General features: G+C 36.7%; 1 protein-coding gene across 8 annotated transcripts in view; it reads left to right on the top strand.

Annotated features, from left to right (window-relative positions):
• Nucleotides 1-17520, top strand: part of LOC143857174 (pentatricopeptide repeat-containing protein At4g18975, chloroplastic-like) — a 37155-nt gene extending 19635 nt beyond the window's left edge. For 2 of the 8 annotated variants that reach the window (XM_077367555.1, XM_077367562.1), the window contains 3 exons: nucleotides 14670-14871; nucleotides 16860-16978; nucleotides 17136-17520. In XM_077367555.1, the coding sequence (XP_077223670.1) occupies nucleotides 14670-14843 (174 nt within the window). In that variant the 3' untranslated portion in view covers nucleotides 14844-14871; nucleotides 16860-16978; nucleotides 17136-17520. Of the gene's footprint in view, nucleotides 1-5075; nucleotides 5157-14254; nucleotides 14315-14669; nucleotides 14872-15611; nucleotides 16245-16859; nucleotides 16979-17088 lie in introns of those variants that run through there. The other 6 variants (XM_077367557.1, XM_077367558.1, XM_077367556.1 and 3 more) reach the window with 6 other exon arrangements.
• Nucleotides 17521-18885: the final 1365 nt, after the last annotated feature.

Genomic DNA, 18885 nt, shown 5'->3' with positions numbered 1-18885 from the left:
GAAGGAAGGAAAGTACATTGTTCCCCACGAGGTAAATGATTTGAGGATTCAAGTGACTCTATGCAGCCGTAGTTATGAAAGGGCAAATGGAAGAGAGGCAAAATATAAGGGAAACCAATAAACGTTAATTGCTAAACAATATTATTTTCTATGGTAGTTGCCTATAGCAAGTCCTCTGAACTTTAATGATACTTATAGTCAGTTAGTTACATGGAGAATCTTTCTCAGTTTTCGTAAATTTGGAAGGATCGGTAAAGAAGATTATCAGAAAGATGCAAAAGTGAAAGATGTATTCAGCAATGGTAAATGATGCAGGCATCAACACATGCAATTGCAGATGGGAGTTGGAACATTTGGGTAGGCAAAGTAGGGTTTAATTGCAGATAGGAGTCAGCACATTTGCGTAGGCAAAGTAGGGCTTCATTTTAATGGCAAAAGGGTGTGAGTTCAATGATGATAACATAAAACATGAAAGGCGAGCCTGAGAATTCCTTCATTTATTCCTGAACAGACATGGTTCAACCACTATGAATGGAAAGAAGCTGCTGTTGAGGCAATTGTCTTCAACCTGAATACCTGGACAATGTCATAAATCAATTAAGCACTATGAGTAGAAATTTCAATACATCAGTCCAATTAAGCACTATGAGTAGAAATTTCATTTTCATAGTGCTTAATTGGACTGATGTATTGAAATTTCTACTCCTGGTCTCCATATTATTTTCTTTAAATAAATAATTGAGGAACTAAATCCTATCAGATACACTACTACGAATCTATGATACCTAAATTTTGACAGATAAGGGAAAAAATAAATAACAATCCTAGAGAAGGATAGATGCAAAATAAAAGAGAAAAGTAGCACTCGAAGGGAATGATGCGAGCAAAACAGAGCAAAATCAAGGATAAAAAGAAGTAACAAAAACCCAATAAAATGCAAAAGTAAAGGAATAGAGCAAAAATAACTACATACCAGCACCCAAGGAATATCGATATGGAGTTTTCGTATGGTATGTAGCAACCGGTGAGATCAAGCAAAATTGGCGAAGCAATAACGGATTTGTCCAGATGGTCCAGAGAGGAGTTATTTTTCACAGACAATAAAGCATGATATATCCACTGTGCAACAACCAATTACCCCAAAAGTTTAAGCTGTTAGAGATGATGTTATTTAATCATTTATACTTAAACAGTCCCCCTCATGTGTAGCCCCTCTTTTTTGGGTTGGCTGTACATGTGGATTTTTAATATGAAGGAGTTACTAGGTTTTAAAGTTTGAACCCAGGACCTGCCGTGAAGAGGCAATAGCTCTGACACCATGTGAAACAACCAATTACTCCAGATGCGTAGGCCCTGTTCGTTTGATATTATGACAACCGATGATGAGCCCCCAAACCGATTATTGGACTCAAATTACATTACTTTTCAGTCCAATAATTGGTTTGAGGGCTCACCATCAGTTATCATAATCCCAAAGGAACAGGGCCTTAAGCTGTTAGAGATTGTGTTATTTAATCATTTATACTTCAACATCCACAATAGGAGCTATTTTTCCACCAAAAAGACAAAAAACACAGCACATCACAGGCATCATAGGATGTTCAACAACTGATATTTTATACCTAGATCAAACATCATTGGAAATGTAAACAGCAGAATCCATGGCCACTTATTATAAGCTTCAGAACCCCAAAATTTTCACACATTTCCCACACCAAAGCCACAAACATAAGATTGTTTATAAATATCTTTTTCTTTCAATCAGATTCACACTCGAAGCCACGATTCTCGGACCCAACAGACATCTGAGAGCCCTCAAAGTGTCTGCACACAAAGTATAATAAAACAATCACTAAAAATGCAATATTGACATCCTACAACAACAACATGAAATTAAATCAAATTGCTAATTTCTTACCAAAAAAAACCTTTAAAGGGGTTTTACTTTTTAGTAATTTTCCCAACAATTAGCTTGAGGCTTTCTCTTGCATCTATGAAAGAGAGAATCCATCAAATCATCAAGAGATAACAAAATCTAAAAAAGAGAAACAAAAACAAATAAAGGGTGAAAGAGGGAAAAGGGTACATTCCAAGGCACATAAGTGCTGATCATTAAAGATATTTGGCTTCTTGTTGTTAATGCCGATCCAAATCAAATGAGTAAATGAAAGTCTTCCTCTACTAATCTATATTAGAATAAGAATCCGTAATAAGGCTTGCATCTTTGCCTAACTTCCTATATAATTAATACATTAAAATGAATGATAATCTAAACACAGATCATTTGGAGCACAAAATTAGCAAAATTTATTACCCTTATGCAGACTAAGATGCATCTCTTTCTTGACTTTGGCCTGCTTCTCGCGAAGTGTGCCTTCTTCCTCTTCAATCTCCTTCAGCCTCTTCTTCATCCCCTCAAGGTTCTACATAAAGTTGGACTACCTTGCCCTTGGTTTCTTCTCCTTTGAAGCTGGAGCTGGACTACCTATGGCAAAATGACCAAATAACTCAAGATAGCTTTTTTGAATTGTAAAAACCAATGAGGCGAGTTACATGGAGCTCAAAGTTGAAGCTAAAAAACCAAAAATTAACATAAAACATCTTGGTAGAAACTAGAAAGTCAAATTTTACAAAAACTCCACATAGTTTTGAAGCTATCTAAAATATCTTAGAATTTAAATAAAAGATCATTGTAGAAACTACATGATTTTCACAAAAACTCTAAATTGGATTTTCCATTAAGCAATATGAATATCTTACCATTTACAAAACGACATATAGATTGAGGCGTTGTCATTTTTCTACAGGGAACCAATGTTGGATAGCTGCATTGATATAAATAAGTGCAAATTCTGTATTATAATCTCCTGTTTTAGAACCTTCGCATTCAAATTCTACCATCAAATATGTGTACAGGAATGTAAATTATGGAGTGAACATGGGAAATAGATTTATTGCCAGTTGGAATGAATGACTGTAACAAACACACCATGGATATCCACTGTCATCTATTGGGCAAATCACCCACTTTCAGTGGCATTCCACCTTAAAAACACATGGACAAGCTTCTCAGAACTATTTTTCCATCTTATAAAACAAAATAATCCTCTCTTACATCACTAAAATAAAATGAGGCCTAAACATTCAACAGATCAAACCCCCAAGTCCAAGAAATTCAACATAATAAAATGACCCAGAAAATAAAATAAAGTTTTAGATTTTAAGCCCTTACTTTGTGGTAAGGAGGTTCCGTTTTCAGGTTCTCTGCGAATTCCAGTGTCCTTTTCAGTCCCTTCTTACTGACATACACGTGAGACTCAGCCTCAGAAACTCCATCAAAAGATTAAGAGTCTGGAAAGAAATGGAAAAAAATAGATAACTACAAAACAAGTTTCATGACTAAACTGCAGTAACAAATCCAATTGGATTTCAAATTTATAAGAATTTATTCTGATATAATTCCCTTAATTGCTGAATGTTAAGTTGCTTATTTTTTTATGATGATCACGTGGGTTTTCAATTTTCTGCGAAGATGGGAACAAAAAGAAAATTATGAAGAACATGCTGGCGTTTTTAGTGTGGCCCGCATTGGTGGGACCCACTTTAGAGAAAACGTTGGTTTTCCTTATTCACTTTGTGTTGTATTCACAAAGGGAGTCTTAGGGATAAATCCCAAGTGTTTTGAAACTCTAAAACAAAAGGTGTTTTAAGTGTGGAAGGATACGTGAATCCAAACTCTATAAATGTGTGATGTTGTTTGATGGAAACACATACATACGTAGCTAAAGTCCATCAGAAAGAGAGGGTCCCCAATATGAGATGAAATACTTGCCTGCGATTCCATTGATCGAGCCTTAAGGTCTTCTTAAAATTAGAAGATCTCTCTTGTTCGTGTGTAGCGGAGATTGGTTCGTGGTTCATCGAGATTTGAGGGATTCATGATCTTCAAATCTAATGGCCATGGCCGGAGGTGATTCCGCATTAATTTTGAATTAAATAAAGCCTAACAATTGGTAGCAGAGCTGACCTTCGGCTTGTGTCGATTGATCTAGAAAGATTGATTCATATTAAAAAGTATTATTCAAATCAAATTTCATACATCGAGTCTTCTGTATTTGAATCGAAATTCGATTTAATAAGGTTTAGAAGTTTGGATTATATGAAAATCGATTTAAATCATAACTAATATGATTCTAGGAATATATCAATCCCTTTGTGCTGTTACGGTGAAGACGCCATTAAAATCTGAAGGAAACTTCAAAATCTCAAGTTTCTGTGATTTTTGTTAAACTGGCAATAAAGGTTCTAATTGTGATCGGACGGCATATAGGTGTAGCCGCTCGAAGGACGAACTCAACCGCTCAAATGGCAGGTCGATCCGACGGTTGGATCAATTTTAATCTCAACCTAAAGTTTTCTAGGAACATAAATCGAAGTGGGTTTCTTTATTTTAAAAAAGGGTTGAAGATGAATAGCGAGCGCGTTTCTCGCTATCACGATCTATGACACCGCATGGGTCACGAAATAAAGTGGCATCACCTCCTTGTTTGTTTTTAGAAAACAGTTAAAAGGGAAATAAAAAATAATAATATAAAATTTTGAAAAGCTGTGTTTCCCAGCATCACCATTAAAGTTAGCGTAAATAACTTTTAAAAGGTTGTCTTTTTCTTCAGTTTATCTTCGGGCACTATGTTGGGCCCTCTAATGATATATTCTGAAAAAGTGTTGAACTGTACCCTACCGTTTTCGGCGTTTCGGACGCAATGGTATAGTTTCCATAGGTTGCTTTTCCGGATATTCCAACTTTTATTGGGCATTAGAAGTTGGGTTTATAATTAGGTTTAGGAAAAGTTTTGAACTGTACCTTAAAGTTTTTCAGCATTCTGGACACAATGATACAGGTTCCGGAACAATCCGAGACCAGTGGGTTGTTGTTTTTGATATTCCGACTATAAAATGGCTTTAGTAATTGTATCTGGCGATTGCGATTCACTCTCAAATTTTAATGGAATGTTTCTAGCACCCTAAGGTACTATGTGTATCAGTTTTTTATTGTTTGGATTGATGGATTTCAGTTTTCAAGCGGCCTAGGCTGTTTGTGCTCAGTTTCGCCTACAACCTCAAGGCTTGAAAACTGATTCAGGTTCTCTATTAAGGTAATCTGATCAATCCAAAGCTTTTACAATAAAGTTAATAATTGCTTAAAAGTTTACTATCAGTATTTGAAGTGTTTGTGTTTCAGTTTCAATTTATTGCATGATTCTTTAAATTCAGAAGTTTACTATCAGTATTTGAAGTGTTTGTGTTTCAGTTTCAATTTATTGCATGATTCTTTAAATTTAGTTTTGGTTGTTATTTGCAATTCCTTCAGTACTTTTGGATGTTTACAATTAAGTTAATCATATGCCATAAAGTAAAAATCTTGTAATATGACATAAAGACCAATCATACACCCAAAGATACCATTATAAAGAGGTATTCGATTATTCTGGGGGGCCCAAAGCATCCTATGGCTATGAGGATACCTGTGACAAGTGGTGCATTTACAGTGGCCATTGACATATAGAGTGTAACTTTTCAGTTGCTCTACTTTAATTATATCGGCAATTGCAATGGATTTATAATACATAGCTGCTTGGCCCAAAGGAAAACGGTTGTGTATTATGAATTCATTTTAATTGTAAGATCAATGAAGTTAGACGAAGGGTCTTATCCTAGGCCCAAAGGTATGGAGAATGGACCTAATTCTAATTTAATTGATCGGTACGATTATTAACGGTAAATCTAATGTGTGTTGTAACCACGAGATATGATGTATTTACAACTGAATATGTCAATATGGGTTGGCATTTTGGTATTATGGCTTAATTGGAATTTAGCACGTAGAAAGCATGTGTTTGTGTTTTATGTTTTGCAGCAAATTGAATAAGATTTTATGAATTTTAAATCTACTAGGATGTTCCTTACTAGGGGACAATTTTTATGAGTGGAAGAATAGAGTTATGCTCACTTTAGGCTGGATGGACCTTGATCTTGCTCTCAGAGTGGATGAACCACTCATTCCTACAGATGAGAGTTTGCAAGAAGAGTGGGACCATTATAAAGAGTGGGAGAGCTCAAACCTTTTGAGCTTACTTCTTATTCAAAGTCACATTGCTTAAAGCATCAAGACATTTCTCCCTAAGACCACAATGCCTGAGAATTTATAGAAGCTTGTAACTACCCGATTCCGTCAAGTCGTTACGAGCAAGAGAACAACGCAAAAATCATGAAATTTTTTTTTTTAAAATAAGATAATCAAGAACCACGACAAAAAACTTATTCCAAATTAAATAAGTCTACCATAACAAGAGGCCCTTTCAATACTCATACTCCAAATGAAAAGTAAAGTTTTAATAACTAAAGTTCAAAATAAAATGAGTCCCGACAAAAAAATGAGAACAGAAAATGACGCAAGACGCCATAGCGCAATAATCCATGAAGCGAACTCGCCGATCACACAATCCCTTATCCCATGGTTTCTTCATTCGCAAACGCTCCGCCATCTAACGCCTCAACTCCTGTGGTGGAGAAAACAACGTTAGAGCAGGGTCCGCGAGAGACCGAACAGAGTAAAAGGAACAATACAAAAGGGCATGCAATAATAATTCAGATCCTTAGCAATCATCTAAAAGCAATAGTAAATAACTGGAAAATAAAACTACACCATCTATAGCAGTATAAACAGGAATGAATGACAATAATGAATGATATGCTATGTGTGCATCGAATATATAAAATGAGACAGTATATTCCCCAAGTACATCCGGCTCTTCCCCATTTTCTTTTTCTGTCAGTTTTCTTCTGACCTTTTCTTTTTACCGGTGTCCTTGCCGCACGACTACCCACTACCCCTGTCCAAAGGTAGTGGCGTTATGGACTCGGATTTCGGTCTCGTATTTAATGCCTAGCCGTTTCGGGGATACTATCCCTTTGAATGGTTTGCCAATGAAAGGCTGTACATGCTTCTCGCGTTGGCCTTTGGACCTTAGGTCCCAGGATGATACCACTACACCCTTAATTTCCCCTTCACTCTCTCCCATGTATGATATGCAAATAGGGATTTTAAAGTACGTTACGTTTGCCTTGTTTTCCTGCATTCTTTCACTTAAAGGTTAGAAGCAGTTTATTTTATTTATTTTTCATTTCAAGTAAACAAGTATAATGAGCTATACAGTTATCACAAAGAAAATAGTATACGTAAGATTACTTTGCATGAAACTAGTTATGTTGAAACCATTGCAACACAAGGTCTAGCTGTCACCTGCCTTTAACTTATGAACGAAGCGAATAAATCAGTCCCTACTAGAAAGAGAGGGGAAGCGGTCCTGAAGTCAAATCAATAAGTACAATAGAGTCAATTTATTTCGATCTAGATTCTTTTAATCATTTTTTTATATTTTCTTTATCAGGAGAAGCCCCTGACTTTGGGGTCAACAGGGTACCTGTAACGATACAACTGCTGCCCTGTTTTCGGGGACATAAGATACTCTCATTTTCAAACACAACCTGGCCCATTTTTTGTTATAAAATCTTAGACCAGCAGGGTGTAAACCTGGTCCAATTTGGACCTAAATACTCATATATATATATATATATATATATATAGGACATAAATCTGGACAGATTTGGTGTTCTCGATTAAGGTCCAAAAACAGTACCAAAATTTGGGCCTGTGTACTCTAAAAACCACATACTATTGGCCCCAAAATCTGGACAGATTGTGTTCCAAGGTGGGGCACACACAATAAGATAAATATTTGGACTGTTTCATGCGCCCAAAATGGGCACAAAACCAAAAATAATAAAAATAAATCATTTCGCAAGGTAGTAATGCTAGTAGAATTGCTGAGATAAAAAGACATGCAAAATTTCATTTTTCTCAACTTATACTCACACGACAGTTGGAGTCGAAAACCATAGTAAGGTTTCATTATTTTGTAACCTAATACACATACGACTGTTGGATTTCATATATATATGGATTCACAAGATTTTAGAATGTCAGAATTAAACCAACGTCTATTCATCCATTGAACACTTACACGCATACATATACATGTATGTACATGTGTTTTTATGAATAAAATGATGGTTTAAGATCTCTGTATTTATGATGTTTGAGTCACGTGAAATGAAAATATTACAAAATCATGAAACTATGATTTCATTCGTAAAATCTACTACAAAGAGGATTTATCAAGAACACTTGATATCTTCTCTATTTAAATCACATATATATTTATTTGTTTTCTCTTTTTCCCCCTTGTTTTATAATACTTAACTGTTTAGGGTTTTGCTTAGAGAATGAATAAGATTAATTAGAACGAAGAAAATCACAAAACTTACTTGGATGGAGTTAGGGTTTGATAAGAGCTTCAATCTTCTTCTTCTCTTCTTTTCTTTCTTTCTTTCTTCCTTCTCTCTCTCTCTTGTAAAAAACTTTTGGGCGAGAATGGGAGAGGTGCACGTCACTATATAATTTTTTTTAATTCTATTTTCCTTGTTTTATGATTGGTAAATTAAGATGAGTCATAAGAGGGCTATAGTAAGTTACCAAAAACCCAACACCTTGGTCTTATTTATAAGGCATGATAGCCACTTTTTATGGGTTTTAAATTTTAAAGAAAAGGAAAACAACCAAAAGAGGGGAGAAAGATGCGCACAGTGAGTTGTGCGCATGATTCTTTCCCTAGTGGGGATTGTGTAACTGCCCAAATATTAGGAAACCTTTCATTTTCTCTCAATCTCTCCTTTTTGATTGGTCAAAGGATATTCTCAATAATATCTCCTTAAACTTAGATTTCTAAATCATATCCCAAAGAAATCAGCAATTATACGGGAAAACGTGGGTTTCTTCCCATACTCATTTTTTTTCCATGTTTTAAGTGATATTTTCCCCGGAAATTATTTTGACAACAAGACTTATTTTCTTCTCTCATTTAGGGAATTTAGTTATCACCTTCAATATAGCCATAGATTCTAAGATCTATGGATCAAAGCAAAACAAAGGGAAAAGAGTGATTAAAAACTAAGATCAAGGGTTGATCAACGATGGATCGTTGATCCCCACCCTCGAAAATAGATCTATTGATCCAATGGCCTAAATCTTAGGGTTTTGAAAGAAGAAGATAATCACAGTCATTACAAAGCTATTCAAGAACAGTTTATCAGTTCAGATAAGGCATTGGCTGCTACCCTCATGAGCAAACTCGTATCTTTGAAGCACACTACGGATAGAGGAGTGCAAGAGCATATTATTGAAATGCGCAACATTATTGCGCAAATGCAGGTCGTAAAGATTGAGATTTCCGAGCCTTTCTATGTGTTCTTTATCCTCAACTCCCTCCTTGTGGAATATAGTTAATTCAAGATTTGCTACAACATTCATAAGGGCAAATGGTCTCTCAACAAGCTTGTGACTATCTACGAACAGAAGGAATGGATGTTGAGGCAAGAGAAGCTGGAAACAACCAATCTTGTCGTTCGAAGAAAGAACCAAGGAAAGAATGGCAATAGTGATTCGTTGAAGAAGAAGTCAATGAAACCGTCAGTTATCCAAATTGGCGCTAAGAATACCCAAGTAAAGTACTTCTGCACGAAAAAGGGACACGTAAAGAAAAACTACCTTAAAGTGACTCGGAAAAGTAAGGTAATCTCATTTCATTTGTATGAATGTATATGATTTATGTTCAAAGTGGCACATGATGGATTGACAATTTTTTTTTCCAATCCATGTTGCCAACACCTTAGAAGGATTAGTTAGCCATCCGAAACTGATGGAAAGTGAGCTGTTTATCTTCTTAAGAAACTAGAAACATTCACGGATGGAGGATATAGACCTACCAGTTTGAGCCATCTACATAATTTGTTTTACATAGAGAAAGGACCTTTTACATACCTTTATTTGTTTTAAACTTTTGGACCATGATAAAAAAAGGGCGGCCTAGTGCATGAGGCTCCTGCCATTGCAAGGTCTGGGGAGGGCTAGATGTACGCAACCTTCCCCTGCTTTGCAGAGAGGCTGTTTCCGTGACTCGAACCCGTGACCACCAGGTCACAATAGAGCAACCTTACCATTGCACCAAGGCTCGCCCTCACTTTTGGACCATGATATGAACCTTAATTTCCATTTTTCGTCTCTTGATATAATTAAGGATTCTGTTATTGGTAATGGAACCTTGATTGATGGCATACATCGTTTGAGCCTAAATATTTTTTCCTTGAAATACCCTAACCGTGCAAGATTGTGTTGGCATTAAACGTAGTCATGCGAATATCGAATCCTCTACATTGTGGCACAGGAGATAAGGTTACACCTCCATAGAGTGCATTAAAAAGATACTGAATGATGGAGTCCTAGAGACTCTTGATTTTACAGTCCTTCGGACTTGTGTGGACTGCATAAAGGAAAGCAATCAAACAAGTCCAAGAAGGGTGCCAAGAGGAGTTCTAAAAAGTTAGAACTCATACATATTGATGTTTGCGGGCCAATTCCAACTCCTTGGTCTAAGGTGTTTTATCGCTTTTATCGATGATGTTACAAGTTACATGTATCTCTACTTCACTTTGAAAAGAGTGAAGCGTTGAGTGCCTTTAAGGTATACATAGCAGAAGTAGAGAGATAATCTGGAAAGAAAATAAAGATCGTTAGATCAGATAGAAGAGGCGAATATTACGATAGATACATTGAAATGAGACAAAGGCCAGGTCCATTTGCAGAATTCCTAAAGGAAGAAGGCATTATTGCTCAATATTACATGCCGGAAATACCACAATAAAATGGTGCAGCTGAAAGGAGGAATCACACGCTAATGAATATGGTTAGAAGTATGATTAGTCACTCGACCCTCTCATTAAATTTATGGCGCAAAGACTTAAAGACAACCATGTATGTTTTAAATTGGGTTCCTAGTAAGGCAATTCCTAAAACTCCATGAGTTACGGAAAGGTTGGAAACCCAATTTAAAACACTTAGGATATGGGGCTAGAGGTTAAAAAGTATTCATTCCACATGAGAGGAAATCAGACCTAAAGATTGTTAGTGGCTATTTTATTGGCTACACTGAAGGGTCTAAAGATTATAAGTTTTACTGTCCTAATCATACTACTAAGTTTGTTGAAGGAAAGAACATTGTTTTTCTTGAGGATGGTGACAACAGTGTGAGCGAACCAACTTGAGACTTAATCTTGGAAGAAGTGCAGAATCCAGTTTCTATATCTGTACTTCAGGATCAAGTGACCGGAATTCATGACCCTCTACAGGATGCGGTTATGAAGGACGAACTAATAGATGGTTTGCCACCCCAAGAGGATGATGCCATTGAAAATTCCAACCAGAATCCACATGAATTGGAGGATGTAGTGGCACTAAGGAGATCTTCAAGAATAAGGAAACCGTCCATCTCTTCGTATTACATTATGTATCTTTAGGAGGTTGCCCAAGAGTGTGCGAATGATGGAGAGACCCTTTGACGTTTTCACAAGCTATGGGTGGTGACGACTCTAATTTATGGCATGAGGCCATGAATGATGAATTAGAGTCTACGGCCAGGAACGAAGTCTGGGATCTTATCGAATTGGCTAAAGGGGCTAAAGCCATTGGTTGTAAGTGGGTCTATAACATTAAAAGAGACTCTGCTGTCAATGTCGAAAGATTTAAAGCGAGACTTGTGGCTTAAGGATTCACTTAAAAGGAGGGTGTAGATTATCATGGGACTTTTTCACCAATTTCGAAAAAAGACTCATTAAGGATAATAATGGCCCTTGTAGCTTATTTTGATTTAGAGTTACTTCAAATGGATGTGAAAACGGTCTTTCTTAATGGTAGTTTGGAGGAAGAGGTATACATGAATCAACCTGAAGGGTTTTCGTCTGAAAGTGGTAGTTATAAAGTTTGCAAATTAAAGAAATCTATATATGGACTAAAGCAGGCCTCCCATAAGTGGTACCTCAAGTTTCATGACGTCATATGCTCTTTTGGATTCATAGGAAACATTGGGGACCAATGCATATATCTTAAAGTCAGTTGGGGTAAATTTATCTTTTTAGTCCTATATGTACATAATATTTTGCTGACTACTAATAATTTGGGAATTCTAAATGAGGTGAAACAGTTCCCAACTCAAAACTTTAATATGAACGATATGGGTGAAGCCTCATATGTCATTGGCATTGAGATTCACAGAAATAGATCTCAAGGTATCTTGGGACTATTTCAGAAGGCCTACATTAAGAAAGTTTTGGAAGGTTTAGGATGTATAAATGTTCACCAAGTATAGCACCTATCCTTAAAGGTGGTAAACTCAGTGAGGAACAATCCCTGAAAAATGATTTGGAAAGGGAATATATGAAGAATATTCCTATGCTTTAGCGGTTGGCAGGTTGATGTGTGCATAGGTCTATATTAGACTGGACATTGAATACACTGTAAGGATGCTAGGGAGATACCAGAATAATTTTGGGATGGATCATTAGATAGCTGCAAAGAAGGTTTTATGGTTAGGGCACGCGGAGGATTACATGCTTACATACAGACGATTGGATCACTTGATGGTGATCGGATTTTCAGATTCGGACTTTGTCAGATGTCTTAATACTAGGAAGTTGATATTGTGGTATATCTTCCTACTTGAAGGAGGCACCATGTTGTGAAAAAGTATAAAGCAAAGATAGATAGCTTCTTCCACTATGGAGGCAAATTCATTGCGTATTATAAGGCGACTATGCAGGCGTTATGGTTGTGGAATTTAATCATAGGGCCTAGGATTCTGATTTCCATCTCCAAGTTGCTAGTGATTTACTGTGACAATTACGCTATGGTATTCTTATCTAACATGGAGTTCCTTAAAGTTAGAGAGAATTTTCTGAATCATCGAGTGGCTATTAAGTAAATTCTACTTTACAGTTGACAGTGGATCCCATGACTAAGGACTTTCTCCTCAGGTGTATACGGAACATGTGGATCATATGGGTCTTGTAGTAATTGGTGCTTAGTTACATGTCACTTTTGGTTGCAACATAAAGTTGATGATTTTGTTTATATGTTTTTCCATGTATATTATGTCTTAAATGTCACAAGGGTTGATAAGACGGGCTGTCCATGAGGACAGATAAAGTTGGACCCAAATAAGCATTTGTGGGCTTATTCAATAAAGTTTTAAACCACACATAAAGTGTACATTAGCGATCGGTGCATGTGATACATAGAAGGTATTATTTCGGTTGGAGGTGTATGCCGTTATGATTAGTACATTCGAGACATGCTATAAGTGTGTACAATAAAGACAAAATTAAAGATATTTGGGATTGATGTTTTCCCAAAACAATGGCCATAAAGTTTTCAAAATTAATATCTTAAGACTCTAAGTTACTTTGTGTATATACCAATGTGGACAAAGTGGGAGGATGTTGAAGTTTTTAGTGGCCCACATTGGTGGGACCCACTTTAGAGAAAACGTTGGCTTTCCTTATTCACTCTGTGTTGTATTCACAAAGGGAGTCTTAGGGATAAATCCCTAAGTGTTTGAAACTCTAAAACAAAAGGTGTTTCAAGTGTGGAAGGATACGTGAATTCAAACTCTATAAATATGTGAGGTTGTTTGATGGGAACACACACATATGTGTAGCTAAAGTCCATTCTAAAGAGAGGGTCCCTAATTTGAGAGGAAATATTGTGCTTGCGATTCCATTGATCGAGTCGTAAGGTCTTCTTAAGATTAGAAGATCTCTCTTGTTCGTGCGCAGCGAAGATTGTGTTCGTGGTTCGTCGAGGTTCGAGGGATTCATGATCTTCAAATCTACTCGCCATGGCCGGAGGTGAGTTCCACGTTAATTTTGAATTAAATAAAGTCCAACAGAACAAATTCTGGAGTGTCTTATATAAAAAATAAAAGTAAAAATAATGATTGGATATTTTTTTATGATGATCAAGTGGGTTTTCAATTTCTTCGCAAAGATGGGAAACAAAAAGAAAATTATGAAGAACAAATTCCTCAATGTCTTATTTAAAAATGACAATAAAAAAATAAAATGATAAGTAAAATTTTTGGAAAGGCCTTCATAGTTCAGTTACTACGTCCTTCCGGAATAATTGTTTGGTTGGTCTTGAGGATGATTCAGTTGTTACGTCCCTGTTACATGTATAATTATTTGGCCCTACTATGCATGTTACATGTATAGTTGTTACCCACTTAAACTTGTAAATTATTTGCAGGCATGTGTTTTGGACTGACATAATTACGGCGTGCTGGACATTGGAACTCCAAGATACTTGGTATATACTAGCATTTCTATACAGCCATATTATAATATAAATATAAAAGGACTAAAAGGCAAAATAGGACAAAAGGGTAGAAGTTTGGAAAATAGATAAAAGAAAATCCTACTGCAGATGCATGTGTCAAATACTATTACATTTCAAAAAACAAGAGTTTTTCATTGTTTTGTTGCCTTCTCCAATTTATGCACATTTTGAAAGTGATCACTATTTATGGTTGAGAACCTTTTATCTTAATTTATTCAAATGTATTTGGCAATTATTGAATCATTTTTTTGTTGAAGATTTGTTGTCAATCCTACGAGTTCCACTCATTTTAAGCTGATCTTGTTTCTTATACTTGATTTTTCAGCTTTTCAAAGGCCTTGAAGCATTTGACCGTAAACCCCAAAATAAAAATACGGTCCAGAAAGTAGCAAATACGTATGAAATGTTGGGCTTATTGGAAGAACAAAAGAGGGTAATGGAGAAATACAATGAACTGTTCAGTGAATCATCCAAGGGGAAATCCAAGAAATCTAAATAGGCCTCGAAAAGGACCACGGAGATAGCTGGTATGCTTTCTGCCATCAATACAGATTTAAATATCCCGAATTGTTTAGGCCGTGTTTGGATTGCAAGAAAAATATTTCTGATGAGAAATTTTTCTTGGGAGTTTTTTTTTATTTCAACAATTTAAGGGGAAGTGATACGATTATGGCTAATTTAAAGGGATATCATTATAAACTGAAGGTCCCTCTAAATAAAAATTGAATGGGGTTGGTTCACGTTATCTTTTTTCTTTTGTTTTTTCGTAGGTAATGTGGGATTGAACCTCCGACCTCTTTATTCAGAAATAAAGATTCTTACCAATTGAGCTAGAGGCCCAATCCTGAGTTATCTTTTTCCGTGTGTCAAAAAGTTAGGAACTTTTAGAAATATTTCTCCTTTCCAAACTTTTCTAGTAAAATCTTGCATTCCAAACAGGGCCTTTCGGAAAATATTAGTAGTGCATACCTTTTTCAACAACACATGGTTCTTGGTGGTAGTAAGATCCCTCCTGTGAAATAATATAATACTGCCCATGTTTTGGTAGTTGGTACGGGTGCCGTAGCTTCCACCAATGGTGTGCTATTGTTGATTTGTTGTAACAAGTGAATATGTTACTTCCTCATCATATAAACATGACAATCGATTTGGCAATAACCAAAGGATGACTAGTCATCCGTGTCACTGTCACTATAATACATATCTATGTAGATATGTATCTCAGTATATCATTCGTATCTCAGTATATCATTCGTGTCTCTGTTAGGCACGAAGAGCATGCCAATCATTCACTCAGAGAGAGAGAGAGAGAGAGAGAGAGAGAGCCATCAGAATGGAAATAAATGATGCTACGGAAGACCGAACAAGGAAGGCTCTACAAAATGAGATGGTTCGCGGTCCTCCCCGCTCCCCGTTTCCAGTTTGGGTTTTCCACTTCAAAGGTTACACGGGTTCGCGGCTTACCATTTCAAAAACATGAGAAAGTTAAGGTGACTCAAATTCTAGCCAAATTGAAAAAGCCCTAAAGACGTTGAGAGGCCTCACCTCCTTACTTTTTTCAAATGACCATCTGACACTCCAACAGCCAATGCATCAGCCCATATGCCTGCCCAGAAGCAGCCAAGCATTTGATCGCAGCATCCCCGCAAGCCAATCCTTCAGTTTCAGGTTCATACGTGTATCCGAGGAGTACCTCCCCAAATCAGAGTACGGACCAAGCAATGGCGTTGGGCTTCGAGCTGATTTCTTTGAGGGGAAGATTGACATGAAAGAAAAAGCTATGCATTGCTAGCGGTTCTCTGGTTCCAACTGTTGCTGGCGCTGCAGTCAGCCTTAGGTTAGGGCTATACGAATGAATCCTTCCTTCATATACCTCCCCACCAATAGATAGAGACAAATGGTAATAACTGAACCACGTCTACAAAATTAGCCTTTATATTTTTACTTATATGCTACTTCCTCTAGGCAAACTCCATAAGGGGTTTTAATGTTCTCATTTGATATCCATAGTACAAAATATTGGCCATTAGTTAATGTATCAGTGATTCTTTGAAATGTATTTTGAGTCTAATAATTATTTTAAGACTCAAAATCAATTCTCAAAATCCAAAACGAACAGGGCCTAGGGATTGAGCCCCTCTAGCTCAATGGTCAAGGCTTTGGTTCTTCAACCTAGAGGTCTGAGGTTCAATCCCAGCTTACATATCGAAAAAAACTAACAGGGCCTTAATGTATTAGCTGAATTCATAGTTTTCTCTCTTGGATATCTGTCTGTTAATTGATTTTGAGTCCAAAACTAATTATTTGACTCAAAATTGACCGCAGTTTTTGCCATTCCAAAAAAAAAAAAAAGGTGCAGTTTTGAGTCCAATAATCAGTTGAGGACTCGCAATTGATTCTCAAAATTCCAAAATGAACGGTGCCTTGATATATTATCTGATTCATAATGGATTCGTAATTTTCTCATTTGGATATCTGTTTCTCTTCACTTGATTTATTTCTGTGGCATCTGTAGAGGGGAAAAAGCATGAAATGTTGGAGACTCCAGAGAATCAAACCCTCGAACAGTAGTGTTGCCATGGCCGTGTGCCCGTGTGGAAGTTGCTTGCGAGAATGTCTGATATTCTTTATTAGGTATTGACTCCATTTTTTAATTCAGTCTGATATTCTCATCTTTAACTGAGTTTCATTCCCCTTGAAGAAGTTCTTGGTCTCATTTTTATGAATTTATTTTACTCGTTTAGCATCTGCAGGAGGTACTGATAAAGGAATTGCATTTTTTGTGTTGCAGTAGGAAATTCGTGTATTCACCTTCCATTCTAAGTTATAGAATTTGTAATTTTTTGTGTTACCCAAATGGTGCAGTTATCACTATTCTGCATTGGGTCTAAAGAGGTAAAAGAAGTAAAAAAAAACACATTGTATTGGGTAGTCAGTGTTGTCATTTTATTTCAGTGTAATTTTGAAAAGAATATCAATTTTTTTGTAATTATTTGCCTTCTTGGCACATCTCTCCACATCTTTGATTCTTTTGGAGCCTCCAGAATTTAGGGTTTAAAATGTGAAAAAATTGGAAAAAAACTGAGTTGTCTTTCATGGTTTTGTATATACTTTTTTAGGGGACGGCCGGACGGGTCTGTTTGTTTGCCACCGAAATAGAAAGGAAAGTTAAATGACATCATTATTTTTTCTGGTTGTTTGGTTGTCATCCGCTGTTTATTCTACTTTCCTGGTATGCGTAAACGAGATTTTTACTTCTGCTATGTTTTTACTTGAAAAATGACATTGTTTTACTTTCCTTCTACCTAACATGCATGGAAACGATACCATATCGTTGCTGCTAAAAGTGTCTAATTCTGGGGAAAGGACTAACCAACAGATAAAATGTCATCCTTTTACTTACCAATCCATTTGGATTCATATTGAGTAGAAGCAAAAGTAAAATGACATCTTTTTCCAAGTAAAAATAAAGTGGAAGTAAAAACTCAGTTTAGTTTACCTTCCTCTTGATTTGGAAGAATACTTTGAGTGTGTTTGGTTGCACAAAAATCAGGATAGTTTAGCGGTTTTGCTTTGCATTTGGATGCCATGTCAGCACAATCTCTTATTTGGTTGCCAATGTAGCATCGAATCCCTAGAGATTATTGGACAAGTTTCATAGGTAATTATTGCATGTCTGGTGACGTGAGATCCATGTCCCCTCCTTATACCTACCAAGCCGAATCTCTCAAAAAGGTCGAATTTGGCTTGGAGAATGATGCTTTTTCTCTCTCGCTTTCTCTCACTTGTCTCTTCTCTTTCTATATTGGGAATGAAACCTCTCGCACTACGAGGTTGGCAACCAAACACTACTTATCACCATTCTACGAGGTAAATTCTATATAGGGGTGCAGCATTGGTCGGGCTCAACCCAAACCCCCAAACCCGACAGGTTCAACTTGATTTTGGCTTAGGTTGGGTTAGGGTTGGGAAAAGCCAACCTAATTTAATTTGGGGTTGAGGCCCTGGCAACCCGAAGTGATTGAACCCAACCTCCATCATCTATTTTTTATCTTGATTTTCTTTCGGTTATGTTTTTTTCTTGGACTTTTTGTGTGGCCCAAGACTCAACCCAACCCGATTTCAGGTTAGATGGTTGAGAGATTTACAGGCGGGTTGGGTTAGGGTTGACCTTCCTTGACCCGAGGCTCGGGTTAGGGTTGAGGGAATGCTATCTCGGGTTGCCCTAGACTTAACCCGGCCCAAGTTGTACCCCTAAAACTCTAGGTAAATCAAATGTTTGTCTCCCCCCTATTGACCACCTATACCACTAATCTACAAGTTAGTTCTGCAGCCATTATTTTGAAAATTCCTAGGAGACTAGGAAAGTAGAATGAACAGTCCATGGCAACTAAATCTGATTAAATTTTTTTAGCAAAGGGAAAATGGTATCATTTTACTTTAGATTTTGTGTAAAAAATTGATTACATTGGCTGGAAACTACGCTTAGTCCCTGTTCGTTTCAGATTGTGACAATCGATGGTGAGGGCTATAATCGGTTG

This window comes from Tasmannia lanceolata, unplaced genomic scaffold (assembly GCF_043159265.1).
Source record: "Tasmannia lanceolata isolate RefF3 unplaced genomic scaffold, GAP_Taslan_0.1 ptg000024l, whole genome shotgun sequence".
Lineage (NCBI taxonomy): Eukaryota > Viridiplantae > Streptophyta > Magnoliopsida > Canellales > Winteraceae > Tasmannia > Tasmannia lanceolata.
The sequence above is the reverse complement of the archived record's forward strand: the minus strand, read 5'-3'. Positions and strand labels throughout refer to the sequence as shown.